The 17,147-nt window shown below is 50.4% G+C and overlaps 1 protein-coding gene across 7 annotated transcripts in view; it reads left to right on the top strand.

Annotated features, from left to right (window-relative positions):
• The window catches only part of LOC126539405 (latrophilin Cirl-like), a 507,732-nt gene that overhangs the window by 478,211 nt on the left and 12,374 nt on the right, over window positions 1-17,147 (top strand). For all 7 annotated transcript variants that reach the window (XM_055075343.2, XM_055075342.1, XM_055075340.1 and 4 more), the window contains 3 exons: window positions 6,725-6,886; window positions 13,671-13,774; window positions 14,291-14,482. In XM_055075343.2, the coding sequence (XP_054931318.1) occupies window positions 6,725-6,886; window positions 13,671-13,774; window positions 14,291-14,482 (458 nt within the window). The remainder of the gene's footprint in view (window positions 1-6,724; window positions 6,887-13,670; window positions 13,775-14,290; window positions 14,483-17,147) is intronic.

Raw genomic sequence — 17,147 nt, forward strand, 5'->3', positions numbered from 1 at the left:
GACCATTAATATACGGCGATTAATTGGGCGTTGCATTAACACTCGCGCGAGAACATCTCCGCCCGACTATAGATTTGTTCGACCGATGCGACTTCGAAGTTTCTCACGGAAGCCGCGCGGTCGGGCAATAGTATATTGTCGCTCAGGCGACACGCGCAAAAAATCACCACCAACAGCAGCAACAAAAAGAAAAGCGCTTCCTCAATACAATAGACGCCATATATTGTCACAGCAACGACCTTCCACGGCGTCACAAGAAGGATCCCATGTTCGTTCGTCCGGCCAGAATAGCCAGGCTATACGCACATTGCGGGTCCACTTCGACGCGGAAGTATCGTGCGAATCGGCAGATCGGACGCCGCGATACCGACAGGTTTCAAAGACTTGTGACAGGATCGCCCGCTGTTTTCCGCATATATATCGACGCGCACTGAGCGTTATGAGAGAGGGAGAGAGACAAAGACAGAACAGGCAAGGCACGTACGCCCGCACGCGCAAATCGCAAGACAAACGAACGACTTCTCTTCACGAAGCGTATCCCCGGTGGCAGGTCCGATACAAATCTGGTTCCTCGCTTCACCTACCTATCAAAGACACGGCCGTGTTGTTCCGACCGGCCAAGAGGAGAAACTCGATTAGGAAAACAGCGAAGCGGGGGATAAGAGTAACGGACGTTGGCGAGAAGATAAGGAAGCCTCTCCGTCCCCCTCATCTCGTTTCAAGACAAAGCCGCTCCGTGTTTTGAAGACTTCTCTCTGTACTCTCTCGTTCGCAGTGCAAGCGCCCCCGCCGAGTTGCGACCGATCGCCGCTAGAACGAAGTTGGAGGGGGGTGGAGGAGGAAGGGGGGGGGAGCATCTAGGAACAGCAACATGTCGTGTAGTGTGTGTGTGTGTATCGGCATATCGCGCCTCGAACGCGCGGCGGGTCGTTCTCGCAGATTCGTATCTTTCGAAATGCATACATGGCGGGCGAGAGTAAAGGTGCGGCAGGGGGTCGCATTTTGGGCTGGGAGGGACTTTCACAAATCGCTTATGCGCGCGGGGAGGTGTTCGGGTTTTTGTTTCAATTTTTAGACAAAAGAAAGCGAAAAACACGAGCAAAAAGTGGGTGAGGCGCTCGAAACGTACGCGGCGTCATTATACACTCTATGAGGCGCTGCGGTGGGCGTTGTTGGCGGAGAGGGTGGGGAGCCCAACGAAGCTTCCTCGGCATTGTAGCCGAACAACGGATCGGCTCTCCGCGCTGCTTCTTCCTGGACCGTTATCGCGTCATCGGATCTCTTCCGCTGCTGCCTCCGTCGCTCCGTTCTCCCTTCGGAGAAAGGAGGGGAGAGAGCTGGCGCTTGTAACAAACGCAGGCACAGAGCCCCGCTCCGCGGTCTATGGGCGCGTGTTGTTCCGGAGGTACGCCGATAAGCGGCCCCGGCTTGGCTCGCGACACCAGTCCGCAGTACGCATCGATGGCCGCATGCAGTGAGGCCGTGGATACATGTACGTAAGTTGTATCTGTATGCCGCTGTAGCACCGGCTTCGATCAGTTTTTCCGCCGGTCCACTGGGAGATGCACGCCCCGACCGCACCCGAAATCTGGTAGAGCCTCATATTTGCCGTCGCCCATTGTGTCTGGACCCATCCCAGCTTCGTCTGTTTCCCGATTTAGCATTTCGCCGTCTCGGAACTCCCGCGTGCACTTTCCGTTTTGTATGCCCGCAGCTTTGGGCGAGGAGACCACGAGGCGTCGTCTGCAGTGGACGCGACGTGTATAAAACAAGGTCGTCGTCTGGGTCCTTCAGACTTGCGTGCCGCCACATAACAGGCGACGCTGTTATGTGGATTATGTTATGTGTTACATAACAGACGTTGTCTGTTATGTAACAGACAACGCTGAACATAGGTGCCTATGTTCAAGCTATGGATGTGCGTGACGGATGGTAAAACAGACGACGCCGTGAAACAGACGACACTACGAAACAGATGGCGCTATGAAACAGTCAGCGCACATACAGGCCGTTGCGATGAACTCGTATATGCACACACGCAAAAGACATTCGGAGATATTTTGTGACTATCACCTGTCGGGAAAAGCGAGAGACCCTGAAGACATTTGTCATCCTGGCGCCGATATTTAACAGACGAGAACACTATGAAGTCATTTCTTCTAACGCGGCTGACGCGACACGTTGTAGAGAGCAAAATTTTGGCACACTAACAGGCAGCAGGTCCTGTTTTGTTAGACAATCAGCTCACTGCTTCCACTCTGACGTGATCGAAGGACTGTAGGCTTCCTTCGTTTTTTCCAGTCGTTGTCTTCTTTCTTGCTCGGTATCTGGCTTTGGGCCCCGTCGTTCCTTTATGCACTTCACATTGCTCCTCGTTAAACGACTTGAAACTGCCCTCCCTCCGTCCATCCCCTCCCGCACTCCACGCGCACGTGAAGATGCATCCAGCGAAAACCGTTAGAGGGCGTCGCAAATGGGATGAAGCGATGAGCGAACAGAGAGACACGACGTGAGTGAAATAAGGTTGGGTGGCGCTACCGCTTGGCGGCAGCACCTCGGGCCTGACGAAGAAACAAGAGGATAGGAGAGGCGGGTGCGCATTAAAACGAGATTGCGAGCGCATTGTTTCTGGGCACCGGAGTGCCGGCACCCCGGTCGCCCCAAGGCTAAACACCCTCATCCTCCTTCGGCCTAGCTCGCGACGTTCCCGTTCCGCGACGAGATTGTCGTCAAATGGGCGACGGTTTGGAAGCGGGGTAAAATGGGGGCCGGAGGGGGGGGGGGGGGAAGCCGAACCGGTGGCCTCGAAGCCTCGCGAAGCCGAGGCTAGAAAAAAAAAAAAAAACGGGAACGGTGCGAGGGAAGAGAAAATGGGGAGGTAGGGAGGGGGGTCGCTAGGTGATGGTGCCCCGTAAGTGTCTCTTCTGCGCACATTTCAACCGAGCTGAGCGGAGGCGGCGGCTCTGTGCTCAACGCGTGAGATACCGAAGAGAGAGAGAGAGAGAGGAGGAAGTGAGTGAGTTAAGCGCCACGCCATATAGCTCGTCGTCACGCTCATTGTCGACGCTCATTATTTATGCGACGCGCCTTCGCTCGTTTCTTCCCTATGTTCCTTTTTTTCCCTCGAGGCAAAGACGCTCTGAGGATCCCACGGCACAAACGTTGATAGCTTTCAGCTCGAAAAGGAGGGGAACACGCATTGGCGCACAAGAAGAGAGAAAGAATAAAGTCCTGCGAACGCTTTATAGTGTTCGTTCGGCGCTTCTCTGCAGCAAACGCGCATACGCCCGGCGGCCAGATTGGCGCTCAGAGCCCTCTTTGCCGTGGCCTGGTTCGCGCGCTCGCCCCAGCGCTTACGCTTTCACCATGTCCAGAACGTTGCGGAGTTAACAGCCTGTGACCTCCCTCTCTCCTATACATAAGCAAACTTGGCCATTCCTCCTTTTTCTTTCGCGCAGGAACGCGTCGCTAGGTGGCGCTGGTAACGAATTGGCGAAGATTGGGTGAAGGGCGACACATTTCCAAGTGCTAGAAGGAAGTAGGCGTTGCATGTTACGTTTTTCATTCTTGTCGACGCACCGGTACAATGCGGAAGTATCTATCTATCTATCTATCTATCTATCTATCTATCTATCTATCTATCTATCTATCTATCTATCTATCTATCTATCTATCTATCTATCTATCTATCTATCTATCTAATCTTAGATTCTGAGGCCTCGTTGACGACGGCTCCTGCCGCGCATGTAATACGCTCCCGCTCCCTCAGAAGCTCTGTATATATACACTGGCGTTCTTTGTCTATCCAAAAATGCGGCCGGCCCTGCGCCGTCGTGCTCACTTTAACTCGGAGCATGCCGCCAGCTCAGCGTGGAGCGGGCCACTACTGAATACTTCCAGCGCTCTCTCGGCGATAAAAAAAAAAAAAAAGACTAAACAGAAATAAACGCAATTGAAAGCTGCATGAAGCGGGAAGGGTCCCGACTGTTCAACTAGCTCACCGTCGCTGTCTCGTCGCCGGAAGAGAATTCGTCGTATAAGCGCGAGCAGTGGGGCGGCTGGCTCCCCGGCCGCTTGCTGCTCGTTTTCATGCTGCCGAGTTGTCCGTGTCTTCGAGGCGTAGAAAGGGTTGGCTTTGTTTGAAAGCGCTCCTCCAGCAAATCCCCGCTCCCGGCTTCCGAGCGCGCCCGGCACGCATCTTCTACACAAACTTGAGGGGGGAAGCTGGGAACGCGTGGCCTGGCGGTGCTTTCTTTCCTGTCGAGCGGGGGTCCTTGTTTGAGAAGGCCGCCCCGTCTAAACATTGTACTAGCGAAAAAGTGGGGAAGTAACGGCATGATACATTAATTTCTAGTACAGTGAATGAGCCCTCCGTCTTTTTTTTTTTCACGTGTTCTTTCCTCGAGCCCCTCGGCGAGTGTTCGTTCTTAACGAGATCGTGGTGCGACTGGGGCGGAATACAGGATAACGGATACGCAGGCCTACCGCATGCAGAACGGAACGGCGCATGCCTCCTGGTTCTAGAACACAATCAACAGAACGCCATGTGTAAGTCAGCTGTGGGCCTATGTCATTGTGTTCTAAGATCACGATGACATAGGTCCACAGGCGACCTTAAAACGTCCAAATGGGAGTACAGCGAAAGCCGTAGAACTTCCAGGACTTTCGCTGTATTCACATTTCGACATTTTAAAGCATTGCACTGTCTGTAAAAGCGCTACATTCATATTTGTAAGTCTCTCTAAACGTAACCAAAGTAAGTGTTACAGTCTCTAAAGGTTCAAGATTGCACCTGACAGAGGACAACATTTGCAATTTGGTGGTATAGACCGTTTTTTCGTAGGCGCCGCCATATTGTGAACGCAGTGGCGCCGCCTATGAGCAGCGCCATACTGGCTTGGGTGAAAGCGGTCTTTTGCATGGCAGGTATACGCTCGGCGGTAGGTTCTGGCGTTTGTTTTCGCGGTCGTGCGGTCTATTTAGTATGACGTGCGTCTTCTACGTGGTAAACGGTTCTGTGAGGCGTGCTGGAGTGGTTTAAGGCGTCATGGCCGGAATTTCTGCTGGCGTTGAGGTGTACGGAACACGCAGCGCGATGGGGGGGGGGTGCTCGCATATTTGAGCCTACAATCAGCCTCGGAGATCAATTGTGTATTTCTAAATGTTCCAATCACTAATGTGACCTTATTGCAGTATTATCCTCTATTTCTAAGCTGCGGTTTAGGAGCCATAAAACATACGCGACGATCGTAACAGCATGGGTACTGTTCTGCTACGATAGAAGCTGTGCTGTTTGACAAGCGTTCTAACTGTTCACTGCAGTTACATTGCGTGACTACTTGGTTGGATGGATGAGGTTTCCACCCATTAATAAAATAGTTTTGGCTAGTAATAGCAGCATACCTTACAGTCTGAATTAAGCTTGTCCAGCAAAGCGACCGTTTACGAACTGCCGAGCGTCCTAAGCAACGTAGGTGCTGGATTACAGATATCCTTGTTCTGTATAGCGCATGGTCCAAGCATACGGCATCAGCGGTTATATATTTACAAACGTTGTGCGGCGTTAGCCCGTTTTCTCTTGCTTTTTAGAGAAAGAGGATGATAACCGAATTTTTTTTTTTCGGTTGTGTTCGTTCAGTTCTCTACGACGCACTCACACGTATTACGGAAATTTTGCGCTCAAAAATAGCCATCGCATTCTTTTTATGCGAGCCCTCTCATATATTATGGCTGTATACAGGCCAAAAAGGCAATGCCGAAGCACACAGCTTATATGTGTATCGTGCTGGCTCACCAACCGCAGTGGTCGCTGTGTTGAGCAGCGCCATGGGCCTCATGCAGCAAGGCTAGCGTAGACATATGGTAATTTCAAGCATACTAGACTTGAAATGCGCGAGAACGATGCCAGTGTATCAAAAATATTTGATAGCGCCTGCCGCTCAGACGTTTCGTGGTTGCCTTAGGTTGGAGGTGCACGAGCATGCGCTCTTATGTTTTATGTTTTACTGCCTACGCCAATCCATCAGACAGTGAGCTGATTTACCATTTAATGTTAGTAATACAGAGACGCCGGTTTTCTTTGTTGAATTAAAATCGATATAAGCAAAATAGTAAACAACACATACACGCACCGCGACTGATAATGCTCGCACACCGCGGCTGATTATGCGTGTCACATTCTTGCGCCCCCAAGACATATTTCTGCCTACAGTAGTTACCGATGCACCGAAAGGCTTCCCTGACGACCTTGTATCAACGAACATGGCGTAAATTTCACAAAGTAAGATCTAAAACATCTCGAAATCGTTCCGCAGCACGCGACAGCAATGCTTTCAAGCAGCGCCGCGCCGGTCGCCCAAGCCAGAGAGGAGGAAAAGCTCTCCGCGCGCCCTTTCCTCCTCGCCCGATGAAACGGTCTATAGACCTGTGTTTTGTGTTTTCTCTTACGTCGAGTCGTAATCGCTTCTCACGAAGTGTTAACGAACTCAACCAAGTCAAGGTGTCAAGGTGTGACTGCTCCGAACCTCATCGCTACTTACACGTGCTGTGATATATATATATATATATATATATATATATATATATATATATATATATATATATATATAGCGCTGACCTTCTCAACTGGTTTAGTTCGTCTATATTATTTATGTAGTGTATACCTTTCCGATCATTCGTTTATATGCAACTAACGCGCCAATTGTTTCCACTTTTTACGCTGCAGGTGGCGCTGTAGCCGCGATCACGGAGGACCCATTGTTCGAGGCGACCCCTGGCGGCGGCGGCGCCGAGGAGTACTGCGCGCCCACCACCTCCCGGGAGCTCTCGTGGAACTGGACCAGAGCTGGAAACACGGCTGTGCAAAAGTGTCCCGGCGGAGCCACCGGTGGGTATACACAGTGCGCTTGCGGACGGACCGCACGTTCCTTCTTGAACCCGGGGTGTGAACCGCGACGCGTAGTGCATGGAGCGTAAAACGCGTAGCGGGAAAAAAAATAAAGAAAACATTCGCAGACGACACCGTGCATTGTAATGGAATGCGAAGACAAACTGGAAAGAACATCCGCTTTCCAGAAGCAGTGGTGTTCGAGGCCAATCGGAGTGTAAACTGGCCAGCGGTGGAGATTAGCTAGAGACGAATGGAATATTGGTGCGAAAGAATACAGGAAGGAAACAAGAAGGGGGATCGTTGCAGGCTTACGTAATTAACATTACGAGATAAAGGGAATGCAGGATAAATGCTAGATTATACTAGATATATATAGTAGCCAAATAGCCAGGTGATACATGCTCGGTCACCGTCGCCTAGTAACAGAAAGGGTAGAAGAACAAAAAAACAAATAAAAACGGTAACTTGACAAGGATGCAGACAGGTAGCATGATGCAGTTTTCACATAAAAGATTAATGCTTATGGCGAATCATTGAATATTGACTTACGAGCTACCTTTACATCACCCGGTCGATAAGCTACGAAGATCAGTCCTACGCGCGTACCTTCGACTGGCGCCAGTCGCGTTGTGTCGAGGCGAAAATTAAGACAGGTTACGATAGCCAGTAAGATAGCGAAGTCGTGCATAAAGCCGTGCGCGCGAAGTGCCGCGAACATGCGTGTTTAAAATTGACGCTTGAACGGTACCGGAGCGCACGTTTCCTAGTTACGCGGGGACTTGTGCGAGCGGCTGCCAGAAGCACGACTGCTTTGATCGTTGCGTTTCAATTTCCGTGCCGTAATGCAGAGTGTCGTACAGCGCCGTCTGCCGAGCATTAATACCCGCTAATATGGCGTCGCAAAAAAAAATAAAAAAAATGCCACTAGTGATTAAAGATGAAACGAGGAGAGTCGTAGGGACAGCCGCTGATCCGAAACTATGTAACATCGGCGAAGGCAAGAATTAAAAAAAGAAAAGCGAGAACGCACATACGCAGGGAAAGTTAAAAGGAAACTATAACCAGAGCTGATAAAGAAGAAAGGGGACAACGCGTCGTCCGGTCGCCCGGGCCGGGGAATAAAGGCGCTAATAAAGAGAGATTAATGAAGGCCGATAATGAGCGCAATTATTCGGGAGTCTCGCGAACACACACTCTGTACGCCGTACGCGCCCGCCCGCGTTCCATCCTATATATTGGCGCGTGCTTTACGAGGCCACGACGAGAGACGTCGGCATTCCTGGGCCGATTTAAAAAGAAAAGAAAAAAAGAAATCTTCCCCGAGGAAGAGACCTCGCGGCCATGAAATGCTTGAATATTTCATTATTCGACGCCTCCGCGGAGGCGCACTCCCGCGCTGGCCAGCAGCCCGAGCGCCAGTGACACTAATACCGTACAGTAATGTAGAAGCTGGAACTGGCTGCCAGCCAATCGGGAGAGAGAGAACGCAGCGTTGCCTTCCTTCGCCAATCTATGACTATACAGATTGTGGGGTTTAAAGCGTGCCGAAGCTGCACGGTATAGATGGGTTACGAGGGGTCGACGCTCTGGGTGGTTCCGGATTGATTTTGACCACCTGGGCTTCTTTGGGGTGCACCTAAATCAAAGCGTTGCGAGAGCCTTTAGATTCCGTCGCCATCGGAACATGGCTGAAGCGGAACCCGGGACCTCGTCCTCGCGGTAGCTATAGCCGCTGCTGTCCGTGGTGAAGGAACAGTGCGACTGCTCCAGTACTTCTCGCAGTCTGGGGTTTGACGTGTGTATAGGACTCGCTTTTGCTTGCTCGCATCTTCTTATGGCAACCTATTCCTATTGCGACCAGTCATATATTGATTGGTTGCTACAGGAAAGCTTCCAAGCTGAACAATATTCAAGATTATTTCAGTCAAGCTAACGCTGTCTTTTGTCACTCGTTATCGATAGTTTCTGCCTGAATGTTGTTTCTCGCACCGAATTCTTAGGTGTACAAGCGGTAAGGATTTCAATATACTTTTCTCGTATGGGAGTGTGTATGTGAAAGGGGGGGGGGGGGGGGGGGGCTTTTGGAACAGTAAAGATCCGCACAGGTGCCGGGTTCGTGGTCTCTGGTTCGTTTATAACGCGACGCCGAAATTATCTCTCCGCATGACGTCACTGCCAGCAGATGCAATGATTCAGTCAAAGAATATCTTTTAACGTTTATTCAAGTTCGCAGGAACAACCCACCTTTCTGTTGCGGCGCAGTAAGGGGCACTTGGCGCAAGGCGTCCAAACGAATGAGCCGATTCGCTTCGTGCACACGCCTTCCACAAGCCTGCACGCATCTAATGGCGGACGAAACGCGGTTATTTCGACGACCGTGCCTCGTCGTTAGGCTTAGCGCATGTTCTTACGTCCCTCGTTTCTCCGAGTCCTTCGTGTCGCCGGCGCGTTGTATTATTTTTTTTTTAACTTCTTTTTGTCGCGTTCTTCGAGATCTGTTATAATATTGAGCCTTTGCCCCAATCCCGACGTGTAGCGCGCGCCAATCTACGAAGTCGTTGCAGGCTTCCAGCGTGCCCGGTGGTTCCCGGGGTTGTAAACGCGGCGGTCGGGTGGCCCGTAGCACCGACGAGAGAACGGGAGAACTCTCTCGCAAATTAAGGATAAGTGAATGGCCGCTCGGCTGCTGTAGGACGGCGATCAATTTTGAATGGACGACACGACCGGCGTCGTCACGCAATCTTTTCTGTATATATATATTTGCGTATATATATTTTTTTCCTGTAGCGTGCTTCGAGGGAGGGAGGAAGAGAAAGAAAAATAAAGACAGCGAAAACTGGTATTTGTTACGACGAGTCCGCTCCTTGTGCAGTGTTTACGCAGAAAATTGCCGCCAATAGAAAAACGGCGGGTGCTTTGGTATAGGAGAGGTCTGGGGCTAAGAGAGTAGCTGGCGCGGGAAATTGCTGTCAACAGAAGAAGCAACGCTACTTAACTGGTTCGCAAGGGGAAAGATGAATAGCGAGTCCGCGATCGGCCCGACGACCCAAGTATATGGAACACTTATCAGCCGATGGCGCTCGCTTATTCTCTTGAGTAATTATCGAAGTTCTACCGTAAACGGTAGGCGCTCTGAGCAAAAAGAAAGGGCGGGCAAATTGATGTGACCCTTGCAGCTAAAATGCTTGGCGCGTGGGGGGTGAGATGGCTGTAAAACCTGAATTCGGAAGCAGACGACAGCACAAGCGGAAAGACGGGCGACATACAGACGACGTACGTCTGTTGTCTGTGGGTCGTTAGCGTCCCTGTCTGTGTCGTCTTCTGCTTGTGTATTCAAGTTTCGTAGCGTTGAGCCAACTCGCTCAACTATCTGCTGGAGAAAATAAAGAGAAGTTTGCTTAGTGCTTTGCAATACAATTTTCTCGAAGGTAAATGTTTTGTTTGGTGAACTGGAACTTGTGGGTGAGGAGAGAGAAGAGATAGAGAAAGAATCGGGATTTTCAATGTTTACGGAACTTGCGTTTATGGAACTGCCGGGAAACATGTCCGCTTGTTATGTGCAACGTCGCTGACTATTATGAGAAAAACCTCATAAATGTATGTGATATGGCGTCGATGTTTCAATTTTTTTATCTTTTTTTGCGTGGTGGGAAAGAAGAAAAACGTGCGCAATGTGAGTCGTGACGCAGTGAAAGATTAATCGGCGGGCGTAATTCATTCCAAATTTAAGCTGCCCGCGAATGCCTTGAATACTAATAAGCTATTTCCATTTTAAGAGCAGACCCTGTACGCTTGCGCATCCACTGTCGGAAGGAACAGCTAATTGGTATTCAAGCCAGTATAGTTTCAGTGTAACTTTCACTTTACTAACCAAAAAAAAGAAGAAATAAAAGAAGGCGGGGGAGGGGAAGAGTGACTGGCTGATATGATGCCTTCGGCAGATATGTATTCATGAAAGGTTAGATAATCTACAGTCTTTCGTGTTATATTTAAGCCCGTGGTAACGCTGGAATACTAAACAGCGGCTTCCCGCAGCAATGCAAACTACTCAGCGCGTCTCATTTGCTGATGCTTTGAGCGCGGGCGCACAGTGAAATCAATTATGAAGAAAATAAGAAAACTTCGAATCGGTTAGCGCCAGCAAGCAAAACATCAGCGGTGTTCTTCTCTCCTGGAAAAAAAATAAAATAAAAACAATGCCAGTGTTAAAAGACGCCATGTTATGCTTCCGTTTGCGCTGACGCATTCGCCTTCTCTCGCGTCACATTTACGATCGCGTCTCGCGTACGCGCTCGCTTTCATTAATTAAGCAAAAAGGCCGCCACCCGTGGAAAGCAGTAATGAAAAAAAGAAAGGCAACTGCAAGGAACACGCGCTCGCATGAGCACAGAGTCACTCTTTCCCAGCGTGCAAACATCCCGCGGGCATTAACGATAAAAACGGAACGCAGGCGAAGCCGGGACGAAACGTTTTCTTAATTGACTCTGCAGAAAACAACGCGGCAAACAACTGCGTGAGCGCCTTGCAAATAAAGGTCTGTGGTAGGGAAGGGCGCGCGCGTGTGTATGACGACGAAGCGAGATATACCGTATGACTCAAGCTGGGACGTTCATCTCAGTGTTGTTGTTGTTGCCGCCTCTGTAGCAATGACGCGGAACTGCGAGGACGTCATGGGGGGGTTACCGACCTTTAGCTGCCAATATGCTGAGGTCTTCTTGCTAACAAAAAAAAAAAAAAAATGCAAGGGAAGAAAAAGAAATCAACCTGAGACACCTGGCTTGATCGCTGTCTATTTGGGTGCGAAGGCAGGATTGACCAGAGTTAACATTAGCGAGCACCCACAGCTGCGGAACGGATGAGTTCTATGTTACAGGGCGTTGTGCTGCCGAGAACGAGGTCGGGCGGTCGATTCCCGACAAGCGTCCGGGCCGCGTTGCGGCAGGAGCGGAATGCAAAAAAAAAAAAAAAAAAAAAAAAAAAAGAACACGTGTGCCAAACGTAGAGGGAGCATGTTACAGGAAACGCCGGGTCGGTAAAAACAAATCCTGAGGCCTCCACTGCGCCTTTTCTCGTACCTCCGGTGTCGCCTTGGGTCGCTAAACTTCGCGTGTCAAATGCAATCGGCCATCTTTCGTCACTTTCTTTTTATTTGTTTACCCCCGCCCCCCAATTGCGTGGTGACAAAAATTGTTGATTGCAAATGAGCGCTCCTAGCAGTAGCCTACCGACAACGCGCCGTGGCAAAGCCTCGGTGTTTGCGGCAGTGCGGTATCGTGGCGCCATCTCGCTCGCACTCGGCGAATGGCGGTTGTCTCCAACTTTCAGGCGGGAAGCTTCGCCTCTTTCTCTCTTTTTTTTTTTTTTTTTTTTTTGCATAGAAGGCTAACGTATGACGGATAGCTAAAGACAACAAGACGCGTACTTGCGCGCAAACACGGTTTAAATCACCCTATGGCAAGCAAAAGGAAGGAAAGGGACGTCGTTTTTCAACTACTTTTACAAAGCTTCACGGAACACATAACGTGGGAGCCGTCTTCGCGAAGTCTCCCGGGCCCTAATCAGCCCTGCATCTTGATCATCTTGTCCGCTCCGTTCAGATGCGCAACCTCCTTCAGGAGAAGGCTGTGGTTGAAGCCCCGACCGCAGCGTCAGCTCCCATCTTCGACGATGTAGAACAAGGGGAGAAACGCCGAAAAGAAAGGACGTAGCAACAAAAGGAGTTCGGCGAGTTAACGGGCGCGAGCGGAGTAATCGCGTCGCGCCTGCGTAATTGATGTCGCGCTAATAATAAACTTTTTTTTTCTTTTCCTGTCCGTCGTCACGTCAGAGTCCCGCAAGGGGGTGCGCCGTTCGCCAGCGACTGTGCTCGCGCCGAAACTCCCCCGAGACGAGAAGACGCGCACGTCATTTGCGACGCCCGCCCGCACACCCTCTGGCGGTGAAAGCCAGTCATCTTCGGGTGTCCTCCCCCCAACACCGCCCCCGCCCTTTTGTCTTTTTACATTGTAATCAGTAGTTGCAAGTTGATCGACCCGACCTCGGCTTCGCGCTAACCGATCTGGAAACTTTGATGGTGCGCCCGAAGTTAACTGGCGGTTGTGGACTGCGCGAGTTTGGGCAACGTATTCCGAGCCGCCGGAGTATTATGACGCCCGGTTTAGTTTTGTCAAGCGCCGAGAAAGACGTTTGGGCGTGCCTACGTCTTTCGTTACTTGCCCGCTATAAAAATAAGTATCTTGACCTTATATTTATTTACGTTGATTTTATATACATCTTTGCCTTTCGTAGATTGTTGCGAAAGGTCCGTTGAATTGCATTCCAAGTGCCCTAGCGGCATGAAACCCTAAGACGCTGCTTTGTACCAAACCAGCTTTTCATTAACGAGTCTCTCGCCATGTTGTTCGTCTAGAAATAATGACGACGCGTACGCGATGCCTGCTCATTACAGACTCAGTAGTTATTTCCTACTCAGCATAAACCCAATGCAGATATTAGATATTAATCCACACTCAGTATAAACTCAGTTGAGAAAGTAGCTCCTTATTCAATACAAACTCAATGTGCTCATCACAGAGCTTTTTAATATCTCCAGAGATGTGAATGACAGTATGCAAAGCCCTTCTGAATATTGCAAACAAACAGTGTGTTCGTATTGATGTGCTATGTAACACCAATGGCCACGCGGAAGCTTTTCCTTTGCAGCTACGCGCAGTTGTCTTTAGGGTGTTCGTTTCAGTTACGCACAAATGCCTCACCGAGCCCGTTTTTGGTCCCTTTGCAGGTGTGGCGAAGTGGAAGTGCAGTCACGCCGGTCTTCGCTGGGTTCCGGACAAACCGGACCTTCGCCTCTGCCGATCCCTCTGGGTGGAGAACCTTCGCGAGCGGGTGAGTGCCCTTGGTGACTCAGTTGGTCTTTCCGTTGATGGCGTCATCTCCGGTTCCATGGGCCTCTTCGAAGGGACAATAACGAGGAATGTTAAGTTCAGCTGGACTGTTTTAAGGATACTGCGAGCAGAAATCACAATTCTGCTTCCACTAGTTTGCATGCAGTTCAGCTTAATGCTCTTAAACACTCTTAATGCAATTAAGTTCACTCGAGTCGGGTCAGCTGTTGCCAGCTGTTGTTTCGTTCATGTACGTGAATAGACATATCGTAGTTGGCCACCAAGCTTAAGCTCCCGCTATCGTAGCGTTCGTCTGTTTTCATCTGTCGTAGGTTTAGAAACAGACGACATCGATAAAGAAAAAAGAACCAAATATGTAGGTAAATGCTTCAGTAGCAGACGACAGTCATCACCACGAGCCAGATGGCAGTGTTTCAAGAACTATTTAAACGAAACCACTCAGTGGTTTGGGAGTGCTGCTAATTCATGCCGCATTCATTCTGTTCTCCCCCAACAGCTGGAGAGCGGCGAGTCGATCATCAGCGTGGCAATCGACCTGTCGCTGATGACGCAGACCAAGTGGTTGTTCAGCCAGGACGTCAAGCACATCGCGGCTATTGTGCAGCAGATGCTCTCCAAGGCCGTCAGCAGCATGGAGACATTCCTGGATGCCTGGCACAGGGAGCAAGTCTTCAAGGAACTGCTAGACGTGAGTATTGCTTCGTGTGTCGTACATATATCTTATTAAATATATTCGCTTTTGGTCTGTGCGTACACGCATTACTGTTTACGTAGTGACCCGGTGACGTAGATAGGAGCAGCAGCGCCGGTTGCGACATCTCGCGACTCTTTGTTCAGCTGCGATTCGTTGAAAGCATCAGTTTATCCACTACTTTTTTTTTTTGTTCCTTTTCCAATTTTCTGCAAGATTCGTAACAAAAGTGAAATGCTCAATTAAAAGTATGCCTTCGACACCAGTTTGACAATTTTATTTCAAACGCAGCGATGTTTCTTTCAAGTCGGTTCAGTAAAAGCAATTCTGCGTTCACGCCGATTATAATTGTGCGGAAATAACAAGTTTTCCACGGGCTAAGTTTTCTTAGGCATTTCCTTCGCAGGTAAATGAGTTACTCACTTTTATTGCTACCGTAAAGCTGTATTGGTTTTCTTAGGGCGACTTGCGCACTCCTTTTCAAGAGGCTAGTCTTTAAGGCTATTGGTGAAGCACGCTGATTGCGAACGTTTCTATCAACGTGGCCGTAACAAGTGTCCGAGAGAGACGTACGTTGATTTTATTTCTTTCAAGTATCCATTTCCGCGAATTTCGACGCACACGACGCAAGTAGCAATCCGAGCGAGAGAGTGGATGAAATACGACGAGATCCCCCGGCCTACAGCTGGGATATAATCCTGCATTAGCGCCATCTACAAATCACCGACGGGAAGTTGAGGAAGCGAGTACTACCGGGGCGCCCGGTTTCTTTCACTTCATTCTTTTTCACTATTTCTTCGCTTTTGTTTTCAATCTTTTTTCCCCTCAGCTTCCGCGATGCGTCGGCAAAGCAAGTGTCGCGCAAATAGAGAGCTCGAGCAAACACACAATATAGGTAGTCGCGATAACATTTCGCCACGGCCCAATGGTCCATATCCGGCCGATCCCTGCAGTGATTAGCCACGCTAGGGGTCGCTGTGCTCGTCGCCCGCGGACGTGCCAAGAGGTGGTAACGACATTAAAGAACTGGCGGCCACTGCGCGCTGACAAATCCCTTTTTCCAAGAGAAAACGGTGGGTCGGCCAGGAGGCGGGGAGAGGAAGGAACACGCTTCGAGTAGCACATTAGGGAGCAACATATTATCTTTTGTTTTGTTTCGTTCCTTTAATCTTGTCTATACGCTAAACTGCTCACACACGTCCCAACTCGTAAGGCGCCGAAGTCCTTATCGCCGTCGTTCCCCCCCCCGCCGTGTTCGTAGTCACCACTCAACTCGCGCCTTGCTGTCCCGGCTGCTAGCGGGAGTTTATCCCCGTGGCGCGTCCCCGGCTGGCTGGCCGACAATCAGCGCCATCTGTATCGGATCCCGCGCTGTGACGTAAACGTGAGTAACGTGAGTCGCAGATGCTGCAGCCGATCGAGTGTTGTGCTTATTCGGCGTTCAGACTTTTCTCCCGGAAAAAAAATATATATATTAAGATACACTCTCCCTCTTTTCACCGATCTGGCGCCTGCGAAATGCATGCCTTCGGGCGTTAGTAGCGTAGCTCCATCTATTTTTGTATTGCTCCTTTTTTTTCCTTTTTTTTTATAGGTGGGGGTGACCTCACGTGGATGGGGTGTCACCCTCGGCCGCCGCCAACGGCATACACTGCGGCGCCGGAGGATAATGCCGGAGTGTTCGATCCTCCCCGCCTCCTTTCTCTTTATACACGAACCGCGCGGGGGGGTGTGCGTGCACCTATAGCTCACCTTTAAGCTCACGGTCCGGTTAGTTCCGTGCAATGAGCCCGAAAGGTGTGCGGCCGTCGCGGGTCCATCTAATGCGGGGACGTAATGGCCGTGTTGCGGTCAGATGTACTTGACGCGACCAGACGTAACGACGTGTACGTAGTGTTTATGTTCCCTTGGGGCTGGCGTTTGGCAAACTTTTGGCCGAGGCCATTCAGTTTAGCCATATCTTAAAGGTGTAACTTCTAGACAACGCTGTCTATGCGCCATCACAGACATAGGTGACTCGCTAGGTCAAGGAAGTTCTAATTTCTCAGGTGCGAGAACTCGGCGCCTTAAGTTATCTGACGCTACACGAGTCTTATCTAAAGCGCGTTACATAGTAATTATGCACTGCTTGCAGGCTGCTAGTCGCCACAGCATGACGGCTAGTACCATCACGACACGGTGCGATGCGTCCATTGCACAAGATGAGGCAATTACACGAGAACACACGACGCGTGGGGATTTCTTGCTCCTGGGCGGCTCGCATGTCCCGTGATATCAACAGAAGCACTAGCATAATCCGGGGCCGGACACGAGATGAATTGTCCAGATTACGAAGCGGGGCTTTAGTATTAATGAAGTCTGACGCCGCACAGGACGCAACCTCGGTGCCAGCCCGTCCCCGAATTCTTCCCACTTCTCCGCGCGGTCAGCCATTTCTCTACACGCGGTACACAACCGAGCAGAAGGCACGCCCGCGCCACCGCGCGACGGTGCACCGAACTAGGAGGCGTCCGGTGCATCGGACCGTGCACGCCGGCGCGGCCAGCGCAAGGCTTCGATCCCGGGAAAGCTTTTTACGCACGATCCATTTACGAGGGGCAGGACAGCGACGCATAAGCGCGTATATGCGCGCGCTAAAGCGGCAATATCAGGCAAGCAGTAT

Source organism: Dermacentor andersoni, chromosome 11, assembly GCF_023375885.2.
Source record: "Dermacentor andersoni chromosome 11, qqDerAnde1_hic_scaffold, whole genome shotgun sequence".
NCBI classification, from domain to species: domain Eukaryota; kingdom Metazoa; phylum Arthropoda; class Arachnida; order Ixodida; family Ixodidae; genus Dermacentor; species Dermacentor andersoni.